The sequence below is a fragment of the Elaeis guineensis genome, chromosome 1 (genome assembly GCF_000442705.2).
Source record: "Elaeis guineensis isolate ETL-2024a chromosome 1, EG11, whole genome shotgun sequence".
Lineage (NCBI taxonomy): Eukaryota > Viridiplantae > Streptophyta > Magnoliopsida > Arecales > Arecaceae > Elaeis > Elaeis guineensis.
In genome coordinates, this window is record NC_025993.2 from 83,580,683 (window position 1) to 83,596,990 (window position 16,308).

The 16,308-nt window shown below is 36.9% G+C and overlaps 2 protein-coding genes across 4 annotated transcripts in view; one reads left to right on the forward strand and one right to left on the reverse strand.

The window, feature by feature from the left end:
* Nucleotides 1-6,884, forward strand: part of LOC105061360 (mitochondrial import receptor subunit TOM40-1) — a 29,411-nt gene extending 22,527 nt beyond the window's left edge. The window contains exons 11-12 of one of the 2 annotated variants that reach the window (XM_010945378.3): nucleotides 5,989-6,084; nucleotides 6,338-6,611. In XM_010945378.3, the coding sequence (XP_010943680.1) occupies nucleotides 5,989-6,084; nucleotides 6,338-6,394 (153 nt within the window). In that variant the 3' untranslated portion in view covers nucleotides 6,395-6,611. Of the gene's footprint in view, nucleotides 1-5,988; nucleotides 6,085-6,337 lie in introns of both variants that reach the window. The other variant, XM_010945377.2, reaches the window with a different exon arrangement.
* Nucleotides 6,885-7,938: 1,054 nt separating this feature from the next.
* LOC105061362 ((+)-neomenthol dehydrogenase) lies at nucleotides 7,939-12,768 on the reverse strand. 2 transcript variants are annotated; one of them, XM_010945380.4, is made up of 6 exons: nucleotides 12,420-12,768; nucleotides 9,637-9,678; nucleotides 9,318-9,561; nucleotides 9,150-9,227; nucleotides 8,545-8,730; nucleotides 7,939-8,456 (listed from the first exon to the last, which is right to left on the reverse strand). In XM_010945380.4, exons 1-6 carry the CDS (start codon nucleotides 12,626-12,628, stop codon nucleotides 8,079-8,081), a joined length of 1,137 nt encoding a protein of 378 aa, XP_010943682.1. In that variant the 5' UTR covers nucleotides 12,629-12,768; the 3' UTR covers nucleotides 7,939-8,078. The 2 variants fall into 2 exon arrangements, with proteins under 2 accessions (XP_010943682.1, XP_019701627.1); XM_019846068.3 differs by having other exon boundaries at nucleotides 9,637-9,674; nucleotides 12,420-12,551.
* Nucleotides 12,769-16,308: the final 3,540 nt, after the last annotated feature.

Below are 16,308 nucleotides of genomic sequence, written 5' to 3' on the forward strand. Positions count from 1 at the left end.
GTTGATGCACAATGTTTAGAAAGGTGAAAAATAGATCAAACCATATTCTTGTTGCAGTGCTTGAAAAGCTTTGAGGCTTAAGCTTAATGCATTCTCATTCTTATTCCTTAAAAGTTTAAAAGAATGAATAGGATAAGAGAAACTATAAAAGTAAGGTCTTCGGGAATAAAATCTTGGTTTTTCTTTCTATGTTCAATCTTCTTGGTTGAAGAGCTTGACTATATAAATGAGAAGTGAGGTCTCTCCTGCCAATTGACCTCCTCTGTTTTATTCTAAGCCCTACATCTAGCGGAATACGGTTCCTTAATATCTGTGTTCTTGGCCATTAGCGCTTGAACTTATAAATGAGAAGTTGCGCTTCTTACCTGCCAATTGGCCTTTTTCATGTTATTTTACACCCCACTCTTGAAGTAGATTTTTCTTAGCTGCCAAACAGTTATATGCTTTGAAGTAGATTTCTCTTTTTCCTGACCTATGGCAGTAAACAGCCATATCTTTATTGCTACAAGAGGTTTCAAATTTGTTCCCCCTTTTCCTGTTTTGACATAGGCTTTCTTTCTTGCAGCATTTCTTATATCCTATATGTTGTAGTGATAATGGATGGCTGATTGTATATATACTTTTTACAAGCAGCTCTATGTAACAAATATGCCCGTTACTGCTAAAATCCTTCTCCATTGTATTTTAAGCATCACACTGTTGACAGGAGGGGTGTTATGACACAAATTGACATTTTTAGGTTTGTTGTTAATGCAACATATTTTTGATAATAAAATTTTTTATCATCACTATGGGAAGAAAAATACTAGTTATTAAAAATGTGAAACTTTTATCATGTATGAAGAAGGGCTTCCCTTAATTTAGCTTGTCAAAATGCTCCAATGAGGTAATATCCTTGCATAGGTCAGGAATTGCTTAGATTTTTCAACAAGTTCCTGATCTCATTTTTCAATATTTTGCTTCTTGATTTTTGGCTGGATCTGATAAGAAATGACTTTTATTATTATTATTATTATTATTATTATTATTATTATTATTATTATTATTCTTTTTACTTTGAAACTGCAATTAGTCCATACTTTATATTAAGTTAGTTGAGGATTACTCTCCTTTTTCAGATGTTTAGAGCTCCTTTCATTTCCATGCTCCTGGTATCCTTTTTATCTACAGCTACAAATGGGTTGGGTTGGACCAGGGCATGCTTCATCTAGACACTATCTTGTTTCATGTTTGGGTCTTGATTTTGGACCCAAATTCAAACCCATTGGTCGATCATGTAGGGTTGAGCTCACGGAAAAGATTTTTGATCCAACGGGTCATTCAGGTCGGTTTGGTGTCAAGTATGTCCTGGACCCAACCAAAAGTGTTCGGGGTTTAGGTCTAGAATGAGATGGGTCAGTCTATAGTTTTGGTCAAACATCTATCTCTTATTATTGCTAAAAATCATGAAAAATTTTTAAACAAAAATAAATAGCCAACTTAAATATGAACTTCCATTCAAAAAGCTTCTTTATTTGATCCAAGAAAGTAGCATTCTTAAGGTGCAAGTTTACGGGTTATATTTTTTTCAAAAAATAAGTGTTAACGTGTTTGAGAATATTATATATAAGAATCCACCAAAACAAACAATAAGTGTTTAATTTTAATTAAATGAAAGTAGGTGATAGGAGATAGGGCTGTTTAGATAAACAAAGGATGATTGGTTTAAGTAAGGTTTATTTGAAAAATTGAACAATCAATTAGGGTGAAAAAGAAGGGGTTTTCTATAATTCTGTTGTTCAGTTTGGGCTGAATCGGATCCAGATTGGGTGGGTCTTTTGTTTTTTTCGGTTGACCCAAATTAGACAGGATATTGTCTGGGTTGGCGTAGTTCTCATCAGCTCGTAAGATAGAAAATCTATACCTAAACGATTTCCAAACCAAGCCCAAGTTTTGACCCCCGATCCTATTCACAAATCTCCGAAAACAGATTGAGTTGAGTCTAATAGGGTCAGTTTGGATAGGGTTGAGTCACTAGTAGGGATGGCAATGGGTAGGGTACCTGCAAAGTTTGCCCTACCTAAATCTGAATCCATTTAAAATCTTGCCACCCGAACCTGTCGCAGACCCCATTACGAAATTAAACAGAAATCCTAAACCCATCCCCTTTAAAATTGGGATACTCGTCGGGTACCCGAACCTGTCCGGTTAACGCTCGTTCATATTCATATTATCATGAGAATAGAACCCCATAGATTGGAAATTTTGTAGCCAAAGAAGAATCCTTTCAATCATACAAAATATCATGCTTCTAAGATTAAGCTCTCAAAACCTCAAGGGACCAACTCATGCTGCCACAACTCACACAAAATCCCATATGCTTGAGAAAAAAACCCCAACTGGAACCTAGGAAACCCCTCCAATCTCCCTCAGGTGCTCTCCTTCCCCATAGATCTCCAAAAAAGAGAATGAAATGAAAAGGAAAAGAAGTGAAAAGAGAAAAATGATCAGTCTATGTGGGAAAATGTCTTGTTAATTTTTCTGTGTTTCCTTTATTTTGTTGATTTTTTCCTATGTTTTCCATCGATTTTTCCTTTGTTGTTTTCCATCCTTAGGAGTCTCAATTGGGTGGGAGGTTTGGAGCGGTGGTCGAATAGGGAAGCTTAAATGATGGCTAGGGTTTTGGGTTTTGTGTTGGTATTTATATATGAGTTTAAATGGTATAAATATATTATCAATCAATTTGTAAATAGAGCCGAATTATATTTTATTGGTTAAGATAATGGTTGGGCTATTCAGGGATTTGGAGTTCAAATCCTTTCATCCATCTATTACATATATATTTTGTAAAAATTTATAAAATATATATAATCGGGTTCAGGTAGCAGCCCCCTAAGGGGCAAATCCCAAACCTATCCCAAACTTGTCCCAAACTCTGTAGGGTATACTAAACGGGTCCTATTATGGTTTGGGATGGGTAGGGTACCTAGAAAAATCCGCCCGACTGCCATCCCTAGTCACTTGTCCTTGCAGCCCTATTTTTATCTAATTCTCTCTACTTATTTTCTTACCTGAATGGGGGTGCCAATTTTTGACCCAACCCATTTATCCAATTCCTAAAACATCTGTTGGGTTTTTCTGATTGGGTATGGGTTAGCCAATCCTGACCTAATTGGGCCAGGGCCCCTCAACCATCCGAGTTAGTGGGTGCATATTATATTATTTTGTAATATATGCATGCACGCTTACACACACACACACACATGCACATATATATGTATATATATACACACATGTATATATATGTATATATGTGTGCATGTGTATATATATATACATATATATTTACATATATAATACATACATACATACATATATATATATATATATATATATATACACACACATACATATATATATATATACACATACATACATATATATATACATACATACATACATACATATATACATATATATATATATATACATATATACGCACACACACATATCTATATATATACATATATATACATATATATATATATATATATATATATGAGTGTGTGTGTGTGTGTACACATATATGTATGCATGTGTATATACATATATATGTATATATAGATACATATATATGTATATAGAAATACATATATGTATATACACATGCATACATGTATGTACGTACGTACGTACGTACGTGTGTGCGTGTCTGTATGTGTATATGGATATAATCTTTTAGCGGTGGATTTATGTGGTGAGCGCGAGCTATTGGGTCAATGATCATTCTGTCTTGTCTTAAAACTTGAATTGGAATGTAATATTTGTTTAGATATTTGTGATTTATGTTGTTATTTTATCGGCTCTGTTATGCCATGTGATTTAGTCCAAAACTATGAAAACAAAACCCTACTTGCATAATATGAAACCCAAAATTAGATGGGCTTGGACCAAGTAAACAGGTCAGCAGGCCAGCTGCAGGTCATGTTTGAATTGAGAATTTCTGACCGACTAGCATGTTGGGTCAGGCCCTATTAGCCTTGTAAATGATTTCAACCATACTCGAACCCAATCCAACCAGCAGATTACCATCCTTATGATTCATAAATTATTGTTGTTGCCTTAATGCAAATTTTGTAACTATTTTAATCTAAAAAATTTGAGACAATGCTATCTCTTTCTTGCATATATTCTGTCTCTAGTATGTTTATTCAGTTTTTATTCATCCGTTAATTTTTATACTTCTGGCAAGCTTTGGCATCTTAATTTTGTTGCTCTGCGCACACATCCTACGCTCATCTATTTCATGTGTATTCAATGAGTGGGATTAAAAACATATTCCATCTTAGTGAATTGATCTTTCCGACATTTGGTTTTCATTCTATATCAAAGGATAAGTGCATTGTGGGCTCTATAAGATGACCTTATTTGGCATGAGATATCCTTGTTGCCCTTGTTAAGGCACTCATGCATTCATAGCAAGGGACAAACTAGGCTATGAGAATTTTGATTTCCTAAGGCAAAGAATTGTTGGTTGATTTAAAATTTGTTCATAAAATTTCACAAATCAATGATGTTTCCTTTTCTACTGAATGTGCCTGATTCAGCATTTCTAACTATGTCATTGAAAGGCCATGTGACCTCCATTTCTTAAGCCCTTCTCCTTTCTGGAGTCTCATTGCTCTTTCCTTTTGAAACCTGTAACTGCCGAACTAATTTCCTTTTGGGTACCTTTTGCTTTATTTTGATTTTTCAATATCTTAATCATCTGTTCAGATCTCCCCCAGACATGTTAAAGCCTTTATTATGTTTTTGTGGTAATTTTTTCTTTTGGTGTCAGTTCTCTTGTACTTGTTTCAAGTTGAGTTGGTTGGGACCTGTCTTAATTCAACATTAGATCTTTTTTCCTATGTTTTAACAGCTTGCCTACCATGTGCAAGATAAATTGCATTCTTTATTACTTCAACTTGGACATTTTTCCCTCCTATCTGACACTTTTGTTCTATCGATCCTTCAGCTGAATACACTTAAAACATTAATTTTTCATTTTATGCTGCCTTATTGAAGACCTTCAGACGTGAGATAAGGCGCATATTATTTTCCACAGTTATGGTTATTTCAATTTCCAATTTAGGCTCCAAGATTTGTCTATAGATAAGCATCCCTTTCTTAAGCTTGACTTCAATTATCATATGGAAGATTATTGTTCTTGATCTTTATTCCTAAGTTTCATGAAATTTTTCGCACCATCCAGATGCTTTCTTTATTGCCTAATCACTGACTTGGACAAACCAAGTATATGGAAATCAAAATACGACCTCCATCCGTTCTTTTGTATAAGCAATTCTCCGACTTTCTAATATCAGCTGCTACTAATATTTTCATCTTGGACTCCCACCAAACATTTATTTTTTGCTTAATTATTAGTTTGGTTAAGGGGAAGTTGGGAGGGAGAGATTACTGGATGGTCCTCTTTAACAGATATATGTTTTCCTTTTAAATGTCCAATGCTTGCCAAGGGAGTTCGTTGCTGGAATGAATGATGACCACCACTTTACAAATTCTTCTCAAGTCACAAATTTAGATTTTTTCTTTTTCATGGAAAAGGATCTGAAGCGATTATAAATGACTTAGTTAAATGCCTTATCTTGGCATTAGTTGTTTTTATTTGCATGTCATGTTGACTGGGACTTGCGGTTAAAGTGTAGGTAAAAATTCCAAATTTATGATAGAACTTTGTGCAAATAAGATATGCAAAATATATCTCGTGTTAATACATTGTCACCTAACTAATGCTCTGGCAACTTGTAGCAAACATATTAAAGATACTTGCAACATGCAAGTCATGCCCATTTGATACTGCATCAAGATGACATGATTTAGATACATAGGAGATATCTCGTTAGTAAATTCGAGGGTAAATGATAAAATGGCTAAAATTATTAAACTCCTAAATGTTAATGATTTAATGTTTTCTTTTCCATTTATCCACATGAAATTTTGTTACAGTGTCGTTTAAGGGGGAAAATTGATTCTGCTGGTTGTGTAGCTGCTTATCTCGAGGAGCGACTTAATATGGGCATCAATTTTATTCTTTCTGCAGAGGTAAGCATGGCATTGTTACCTGATGCCTTCCTACAACAATTTTATTATCTCCATTGTACTTATCCGGTTTAATAATTTATTTTTAAAAACATTCTTCACACGGTCAAGTGAAAAGGATGAACTAAATAGATATCTTTGTCCACGTTGAAATACTCGTAAACAAACTTTGGCATTGAGCCCAATCCTGGTTCTAGTAAATCCTCTGGCATTTGTTTGCACTTAATCTCTTATCCATCTGATGGGCATGTTGCAGATTGATCATCGGAAGAAAGACTACAAATTCGGGTTTGGTATGACTGTAGGAGAGTAAAGCTTCTTGTAACATCTCTTCACCAGAATTAATGGTTCTCTGGACGCTGGTTTTGTTGGCTGGGCCTTCTTTTCATGGTCTGCCTGGGCCGCCAATTCTGAACAGCTCTTCAAGTTCTGCCTGGCAAGTTTATTATGTTGAAGGTTTTATGGAAAGAAGGAAACCATCATTTTTGCAATTTTATCAGTTGATTTCCAACATTTGGATTCAGCATTTGGTGGCCATTTGATATTTATGGGCATTCTAAGGCTATGATTCCTTGTTCGTCACTAATGGAATAAGTTCTATGACAGGGTTGATCAAAGATAAGTTATTCCGGTCTTTCATTTAGATATTCGAATTTTGCAGTAGTTTTGTCTGTAAATCAGAATGCTCTTCCTGGCATGGGCTTCTGTAGATTATTCATCAATCAGCGGTTGTGTAGTTCTCTCCCTCATTGATTGAATACAGATGGTGTTTCTCAATGCACATGGAATATAATTTCTTACCACTGATGTCTGTCATGACCAAATTCACATGTAATTTTAAATCGATAGTTGAATTTTTTAAGATGGAATCTGGACAACGTGACAATATCGTCATGGCGCAGATATTGTTCTCCTGGGTTGTCTAAATTATTGAGGGCCGACAGGTGTCATGTTCATGGTCTAAAATTTTAATGACATATTGTCGATCAAGTCAATTGTGCCAATCTCTATAACCGTATATCATTTTTTTTTTTTTTGTTGATTACCAACTTGAGATTCAAGTAATCCAACTTGCATTGTTTAGAATTCAATCAAGTTCATTTCAAATATTTGTCACCAGAAAGGAAGTTGATAAATTCAATCAAGAACAGGTGATAACTTGTATTTTCAACAGAAGCCTGTCTGTCAGTTAATAAAAAAATTCTATTTTTGAGTTGAAATTTTCATAGCGAAATCACTCCAAAGGTGTCTGTTGTGTTCTTTGTCTACTCCAGTAGATCTGAAGACCAAAAAAAAAAGCTTCCCCATTACCACAAACAAAATGAAATGAAATAAACAGCAGGCTGCTCCTGTCTGCATCGAAGTTCCAAGAACGCTAAACTCGTGCCTTGTTTTAAGTACGGTACAGAAGTAAAATTAACAAATGCTGAATTGGTTCTTATTGAGAGCACCTTGACTATAATCAACATTCTCAGTTAAGCTGTAATGTTTTGACCCACCATAGCTTTTTGTTCAAAATTTCATCTTTTATACAAAGTGCAAATCTGTGATCCTACATGAAGGGTAGATTATACATTGAGACTAGGCTACAATGTATGCAACACAGCCACAATGTTCTGCCAAAAAAAAAAAAATAAAAATCGTGAATTATTGATGAAACAGGGCTCAGATGAATCATGTCATTACATATATTATTTGAGTTATTTTTTCACAAAAAAAGAATTGTGACACGAATCAGGAACTCTGCACGACACAAGAGGCACCTTTACGAAAGGTCTGCTCAGGACGCTTGAAAGGAATGAATTACTAGATTTGGCTGAAATCATATAGATCTTGAGAAATATCAGTACATGAGATCAGTTCAAACTCTTTCTTTCAATCTTCCTCAATCTGCCACCTCTTCTCTTGGATCCTCCCATACAATCAATTTCTCCCTCAACAACACATGAAACTCAAAACTCTAGCCCAAGCACCCTTTCATAAACCCATAAGCCTATTCAAAACTCTGCCATGGTGGTCTGATCAAAATAGCACCCTGAAGGTCCACCACTGGGCAACAAAGCAAGCATTACTGGACCTTTAGCCCCGTCTTCAGTAGGGAGGACCCCAGTATTCCAATTTATGTCCGTCTTGACATAGCCCGGGTGCACACAATTGATGCACATATCTGCATACCTCTTTGCAAGAACCCTTGTGTAGGCATTGAGCACAGTTTTTGATACACTATATGAAGGTAACATCATTGGCCATCCACCAGCTTCAAGCCTTCCATTCTTGAGGTCCTCCAGGAATCTATCCAGCAACTTTTCTATCATCTCTTCATTCAAGTTATCGATGTCATTCAGTTCATTTCTGATACTTTCACTGGGCATCCTCTGATAGCAATCCAAACGACAAAGCCAAACTTGCATGTTAAATAAATTGCTTGTGTCACTTTTAAATCTTAAGGTATAGAAATTTTACCTTGAGCTCTGATCTCAGAGAGGAAACATTGACAATCCTTGCACCTGAGGCCGAGCGCATCAGGAGAGGCAGTAGTGCTTCTGTCACTCTTTTGACGCCATAGTAATTGGTGTCTAGGCATGTTATGGCATCTTCGTAGCCCTGACGGATCACTCCTTGAACTATGTTGGTTGCCTTACCAGAAAGCTGCATTGCAAGGAAGAGTGTGTTATTGGTCTTATCAAATCATTTTTAATATCATTTGATAGTTTTTCTCATTTACTTTTATCTTGTCAAATGACTTTTTATCGAGATACGAGAGAGAATGACTTGTATAAGTCGTATAATTGAGCGAACAGATGTCTGGACTCTGATGGTTATATGAACTAAATTTATGCAAGTTACTAGCAATTCTCATTCTGGAGGTTTTTCAAAGGATTACACTCATCAGAGTCCAGAGTGGACCTGAAGCTTTGAGATTCTCAACATCATTTTTACAACAGATAATTTATTAACTTCTAAATGTTAGTCATTTTAATAAATATTTTTGTGATTGTATCACAGCTGAACTCAACATGATACTTCATTTAGACCTACAACAAACGGTTTGATGCCAAAGGATTTACCCAAGATTCAGGATCAATATTAAGAGCTTCCAGGCCTTCCACATCAACCAAGACTCCTGAGGCTCCTGCATTATTTACCTGTATCCACAGCATGACTCTAACAAGTGATCAAGAGAAATTAGGGTAGCAGAAGTGTTCTAAGTCTTTGTTTTTTGTTTTTTTTTTTACCAAGATATCGAGCTTTCCGAATTGATTTTGGATGAAATCAGCTAAGGATGCAACACTAGCAGGATCTCGAACATCAAGTTGATGGAAAACCACACTGGAGAAGCCAACATGGTGGAGGGATTCAACAGCATCTGTCCCCTTCTTCTCATCTCTTGCTGTTAGGATGACAGTTACACCATGGCTTGCAAGCTGCCGAGCAGTCTCCAGGCCAATCCCTTTGTTGGCTCCAGTTACCACTGCAAGCCTGTGCAAAGACATGAGGCAAGTAAAGATTTTTATGCAGATTTGAATAGAAATTTGCTAATAAAGGAGCACATACCGGTCTGGTATTGGCTGCCCGTTGCTTCCCATTGCCTGCTGTCTGGCCAAAGAAGAATAGGTATCAGTTATCTATCAACATATGAAACCTGGTCACTCAATATTTAGATGCAGGGGAGTCTTGTATTGATGTTGTTGTTGTGATTATGATGATGACGACGATGACTACTATAATAGCTTTTAGTCTTTTTCTTTCTTAAAAAATTGTTTTAGAAAAAAAAAGTACCACAGAGAATGCTCAGTTGTTGGCATGTGTCTCAGTTCACGCAGGGGAGCAATGATATCACACTGATGACAAGTACAATACATGATGCTAAAAGGTGATTGAAAATTAATGACTTGTGAGCAATATGCAATTTTTTCAACATGCAGTTTTTTCAATATTTTTCTGTAGGCATCTATATATAGAGCAATGCAAGAGTAATGCAGAAATTTTCCAGCAAAAAAAGTTAAAGAGGATGATGTTCCATTGCCTTATGGCTTGTCATGTAGAGGATGCTTAATTGTGGAGTGACAGAAAAGTTCCACAGTACCTATGAAGTTTTTTCCTATCAATTTTCTGTATTATTCAACATCTACAATAGTATTTTACATGTATGACATTCATGTCTATGCTCCCTGTAAGTTAAAAACAGGACAATTTATTATCCACCAAAATTTATTTTTAAGTTCTAAAGCTATGTGCATTGGCAATTTTTGGTCCCATGAAGGTCTGCAGAAACTTGAAACCTATTAAATAAGCTGATAGGCTTCTTCTTGTTGTACTCGGATTTGATTCAAAAATGGATGATGATTTTTAAGGGGAAGGCTCAACAAATAGAATATCCATCGGATCAACTTATTAAAAGACGAACAGAGGAGCTTTGCGTAGGAATATCTCTCTGGTATAATACTGAAGTTACTCCAAAATAGATGTTCGGAGATGGTGACACAAGCAAGGGACCTGCAAGAATATACCTTTGGCTTATTCCTTTGATGCATTTATGCCTGTTACTTTCTTACCATACTACTTGCTGCCAAGCAGGTTATCTAGTAAAAAACAGGCATCAATGAACTTGTGATCTGAAACCTTTCCAATTTGATATCTCTTTCACACAGTCCAAAACCCGGTGGTGTTAGTAACTCAAGGAGGGCAACTCATCTAACTACGCCATCACCAGCAATCTTCATTTGCTTGTTGCTAATTATGTGCTTATGAAAGAATAACATTATGACAAGAGAAAACACAGTTGAATTACTTTTATGTAACCACAAAAGCTCCCAAGTTTTTGTTCATGGAACATGAAGGGCTAAATGTCAGACATTTCCCTCAGAAAGAGTCGCAACAATAGTTTTCCAAAATTTATCATTGTCATAAGTCTTCTTTTTAAGACAACAAGCAAAATGGATATATCTGCTCAAGATGCCATGTAGAAACCTAGACAGAAAAAAGCAGTGCCTGAATGCCCATGCTAATCTTGATATAGCAATTCTATTTGTTGAATATCTTATATACATCTAAACAAAAAAGCATGATTCATGAATGATATGGAATGTATATACTAATTAACATTTTAGTCACATCAATACACACTGTTTTGAAAGATCTACATGATTTTTAGAAGGCATAATGAAGACCAAGAAAAGGCATATCTATCAAAAGTTATTTTTATAAAATGTGAAGAAACTGCTTAATAATGTCACAAGAAGAAGATATATCTGAGTAGGGTACTTCTGACCTTTACCAACTATATATTGGAAATAAGAATTTCCAGGATTTGTAACCTGAATAATTTTTTTTTAAAAAAAGAAGATAAACCATTGTAAACATTCCATGATTTTGCTGTCAAATACACTTTAGATCATCTAATAAGAGTAATGATCTCCTGTAAGATCAATGTCAATGACAAATAAAAAAAACAAGAATTTCTTTTAGGACAAACTTGGCAAACAGGGATTAGTCTTTGTATCTCAGGAAACAAGAAGTCTTTGGATCGGATAGATAAGTCTTGTAGAATACTTATGTAGTTGTTTCAACCCATAAATATACTTTCCATATTTACTGACAAGTCCTTTCTTCCCCTCCTTACTCGGGCCCAAAGATCCACTGATTATGTACCCCTACTGCCATTAGGCACCATTGATGTATTCAGTTGAAAGAATCATGACAAGCCAACTCTGAAAGCTTAGTGAAACTGGAGGATTCGAGATTCAACTTGTAAACCCTCTTCCTCAGAGAGAGAGAGAGAGAGAGAGAGAGCTTGTAAACCCTCGAACAATTAATAAAATTTGAGAAGTGATAAACCTACAATTTAAGATTTATATCATTTAACTGTGCTTTGAATCACCATTTTGTGATTGACTGGTCTGAAGCTGATGTTTTAGATGCTTGGTCAGGTTGTCAACTCTCATTTTAGCAATCTAACTCAGAAGCCAAGTAATGAAACACAAAAGTTCCAGAGTGTTTGGGAGGACTGGGAATTCAAGTGGAACGAGTTTCAAATACCACAGAAATATCTTCCACATTGGTATCATATGTATTTACTTCATATAATTATAATTTTATCTGTACATTTATTTTTTGTTAAGCTTTGCTAGATTTACTAATTTTGTTCCACCACATTAATTAAATAGATATAAAAATTAATTTTAATTACCAACTTGGCAGCTTGTAGCTTGGATCACTCTACCTAAGTTTCAGTACATGAAAATAAATCTGAAGAAACAAAGAAACGATATTTATCTATTCAGTATGTAACTGAAAATAAAACTGATTCAAAGAACAAAGAACGGCTCAAATCAAACCTGGAAGATGATGTGATTCCAAGAAGGGTGGCACCAGGGATCTTCTCCAACCTTAATCCCCTGTTCCTCTTCCAACCACCAAAGAAGGCGCTTGGCGGCGGATGGCTCCAAGGGATGGTGCTGCGACGTAGAACGGTGGCAGTGGATGGCTGGAAGGCAATGGCGGATCGGAATTCAGAGCCTAATAATACGCTTTCAGAATAGTTCATAGAATTGATAGGTGGTCAAGGAGGAGGAAGAGAAGAAACAAAGGGAATGGCGGCGAAGATGGAAATCTCTGGCGAGATTTACAATATTTTAGAGCAAGACTTGCGCCCTAGCATAGTTCTTCGCCACCATTTAGGGTCCAAAGAAAGAAAATGATTTATATACTGCGGGACCCAACCATGGTGCCAAAACTTCATGCTGCAGTGCAATTGAAAGACGGATGCCATGCACGATGAGATTGTGGTGTTAAAGACAAATTCCTGTATGATACATGACGATGGGCTGCCCTTTTTTTTTTTTTTTTTAATAATTTAGGAAAAAAATAAATTTGTCACCAAAATAGCAGGATGCAGGCAATCGTTACAAAATGCCAACTACTCGCTCCAATGTCTAGTTTAATTTTCATTTGCCTTAGTTCTGAAAAGAAAATTAACTTAAACATTCTGGTGTGATATAAATTAAGCAAATTACTGGTCAAATAATAGACGCTGTGATGATCAATGATAGTATTCGATGGGTACAGACACTACCATGATAAGCCTACCACCTTGCATTTGAACCTCTCAACAAACTTTAACCACCATCACGCTAAAACAGGTGCTAACTTCTCTTTCCTAAGTTAATGCTTCTTTTTTTTTTTTTGGGATGTAAGGGAGAAAATGTGATTCCCACGAGGATTTGATTGGCATGGAACTTTGTCTATATTTGTGGCATGTGGCCAGCTATGCATGGGCCTTGTAATGGGACAGAAATGGGTGGGTGATTCGAGATACTTTCACACCAGAGCACAATGTTGAAATATTTAATAAAAAAGCCTACGCAAAAACAAAAAGATAAGCAAGCACATGTGCTTATCTTTTGGTTTTAGCAGTTTCGAGAGCTAAATGTGCTTTCAATATGAAAATCCTGCTGTTGGGCTCTTTCCAAATGCTCCAGAAGGTGATGGGTAAAAGGGAGTCAAGCGCTGCATTGTGCTTCAAATTTGGAAGGCTCGATCTCCGTTCGCTCCGAATGATATGGTCTTGTTTTTGGGAAAGAATGGCCCATACAGTGTTCAAGTATGCGGGCTGTCAGCAGAAGATGATCCATAATCTTATTATAGGTGTTGCTGTTATATTTGTTGTTGTTGGAGGTTGTAGACCATCTCCGTTAATATTTTCATTTGCTACATTAAGGCAGCGATTTGCGTATCCATAGTGACCACAGGATGCGAAGAGCTGGGCTCTGCCAACGGAGGTCAGGGAGAAATATCTTTTCGATAGAAAGATTGCCTCGCAGATTTTGTTGAATGTTGAGCTCTGATTTTTACCATAGGTGCTTGTATCTCGCTTCCTAATTATTGGAACAATTTAATCGACCCCCGATTCTGACTTTAAATCGGTCTCATAGACACAATAAGCTGACTAACAATCAGTTGATCGATCGACAATGGGCTATTCTCAGCTATCAACGGACAACCACAACAACTCGGTTAATATTCGATCGATGACCATCAGCATATCAGAGTTACCGACCGATGCTCATTCGGATCCTCACAGCTACCGACATATAGTCGGCTTATCTTCCCACGATCACATAATGCTGGAATGTACGGAACCCACGTATCTAACCGTTATAAACGGTTATCAACTACGTGTCACGATCATTAGCGGGCATAAATAACCCATTAAATTCATGATTATAGTCCGATAATTGGAGAAATTATCCTTTAGTGCCATAAAAAGAGGGACCACATGCTCGACAGTTACATCTGAATCACCTATAAAAGGGAGGTAAATGAACAGCATGAGTAAGGTACTTCTGAGCTGAGACTTTGCTACATTCAAAATTTTTATCTATTGTTCATCACTCCCCATTAACTTAAGAATTGGAGGGTCTCCATCGAACACAATTCCAATTAGTGTGGATGTTGTTTTGCAGGTGCTCTTCACCGGCGACAGATGTAATAAGGGATTGGCCGCAATAGTAGGTAAAGCATAAGTGGCATTATGGGGGTCTCCAAACTTTTTTTCTTTTTGGGTCAGGTTTTGGGCCATTAAGATCTTATTGTTGTAGTAGAGCCATCTAAAAAGTTTCACCATTTTCGGGACTTGCAATTTCGAAAGGGTATTACCAAGTGGAGATTTGAACCCTCCATGTATGGGGAGAGACGATAGCAGTTTCTTCTCATAAACTTGGTGGTTGCACGCTATTTCCAATACCTTCCATCCTCACTATTGGACAACTGGCGGCTGCAAAGCAAGAAGCGGTCCTGTATTCAACATTGGTAGCGATCCAGTATTCAACATTGGTGGCACTACTCATCAGGAGTTTAAAATTTGTCAATCAATCAGGCCTGTTGTGAGGGCACCCCACCCCGGCTGTGAGTCTTGGGACTCATTCTCGATGTTGCTAGTAAAATCTTGATGACCAACTCAAAAGCTCAGATGAACCCAGATCGTAGCCGATCTATACTTTGATCAGATGAACCCAGATCATAGCAAATCTACCCTCCGGCCACCAACCTCTGTGTTAGCGACGATCCTGCAAATGGATCTCCGACCTCATGCTTAGCACCCCTTATCTTCGCAACAACACCTGTGCTTTGGGTGCTGACCTCGGAAGGGCCCTGATTTTGATGGCATCGGCTGTCGATCTTCATCCTCCAGCGATCCGCATGACGGATATCTAGTCCCATCCACATGCTTGGGACAAAAAGTGGGGGATCCTCAAGCGGTCCCATCAAATCATGTCACTCGGCGTCGATTAAATTGAGCCACTTCTGAGAATGGTTGGCTGCGTGCCCCCATAAGATCCTGTCAAATCGTGCCATTTCTTAGAATGGCTAGCCGTATCATACTAGTCATCAAAAATCAGGACAAGCGCCAAGAATGGCCTATTAGGAGAAGTCGGGATGGTCTCCCATGATTTTCTTCTCCATAACTCTTGTATAAAAAAAGGGGGGACTCCCAAAAGAGAGGTAGCGTCATCCTTCATACTCTCATACTCTCATCTATTTTTGGTATCTGACTTAAACATTGGGGGGTCTCCATCGGAGCCAACTCCGGTCCGAAACTTATTTTGTAGGGCTGAATTCTGCCACACTCCAGTCTCTCTGATCCAATTCGAAAATTGAAAGAAAACTAGGCAGTTCTATGCATATAATTTTAAAAATTTTACAGCAAAACATGATAGATTAAATAATTTAATCTATATTACATGTACAAGATCTAATCTAAACTATCTTGTCAGGATCTATGATATGATTAAATATGTAATTAAAATATGAAAATAATAAAATCTATATCGATCATATCGATGCTTTAGATCGGATCTAACCACTAGATCTGATCTGATCTAATGAGTTCAGAACTCATTATCAGAGCGTGGGTTGCTGATCTCCATAATTGAATCACATGGATTAGAGCTCCTTCAGATTGTCCGCAGCTGCACAGGATGTCCGACCTCTATTGATCATCCACACAAAGATCGGTTGCTGATCAATCTCTTAGAGAGTGCTAGCTCGCAAAGATCTTTGATGACTGATTTAATTTCTTCTTTTTTGAATCTCTTAGATACTCTAGAGAGGGAGAAAAACTAGGGAAGAAGGCGAGGCTAGAGAAAACAATTTTCTCTTTTCATAAAATCTCTCTTTTTTTTTGTGGGGGGGCATCCAACTATTGGACCCCTTTTTATAGGTAGG

Bases quoted from the DNA above. Each gene is read 5' to 3' on its own strand.
- LOC105061362 (XM_010945380.4), bottom strand. From the start codon at position 12,628: ATGAACTATTCTGAAAGCGTATTATTAGGCTCTGAATTCCGATCCGCC. The intron at 9,562-9,636 runs GTATGTGCTCCT...GTCTTTGCACAG, and splicing joins GGGCAGCCAATACCAGACCG to GCTTGCAGTGGTAACTGGAG. The intron at 8,731-9,149 runs GTAAATCCTTTG...CTTGCAATGCAG, and splicing joins ATATTGATCCTGAATCTTGG to CTTTCTGGTAAGGCAACCAA.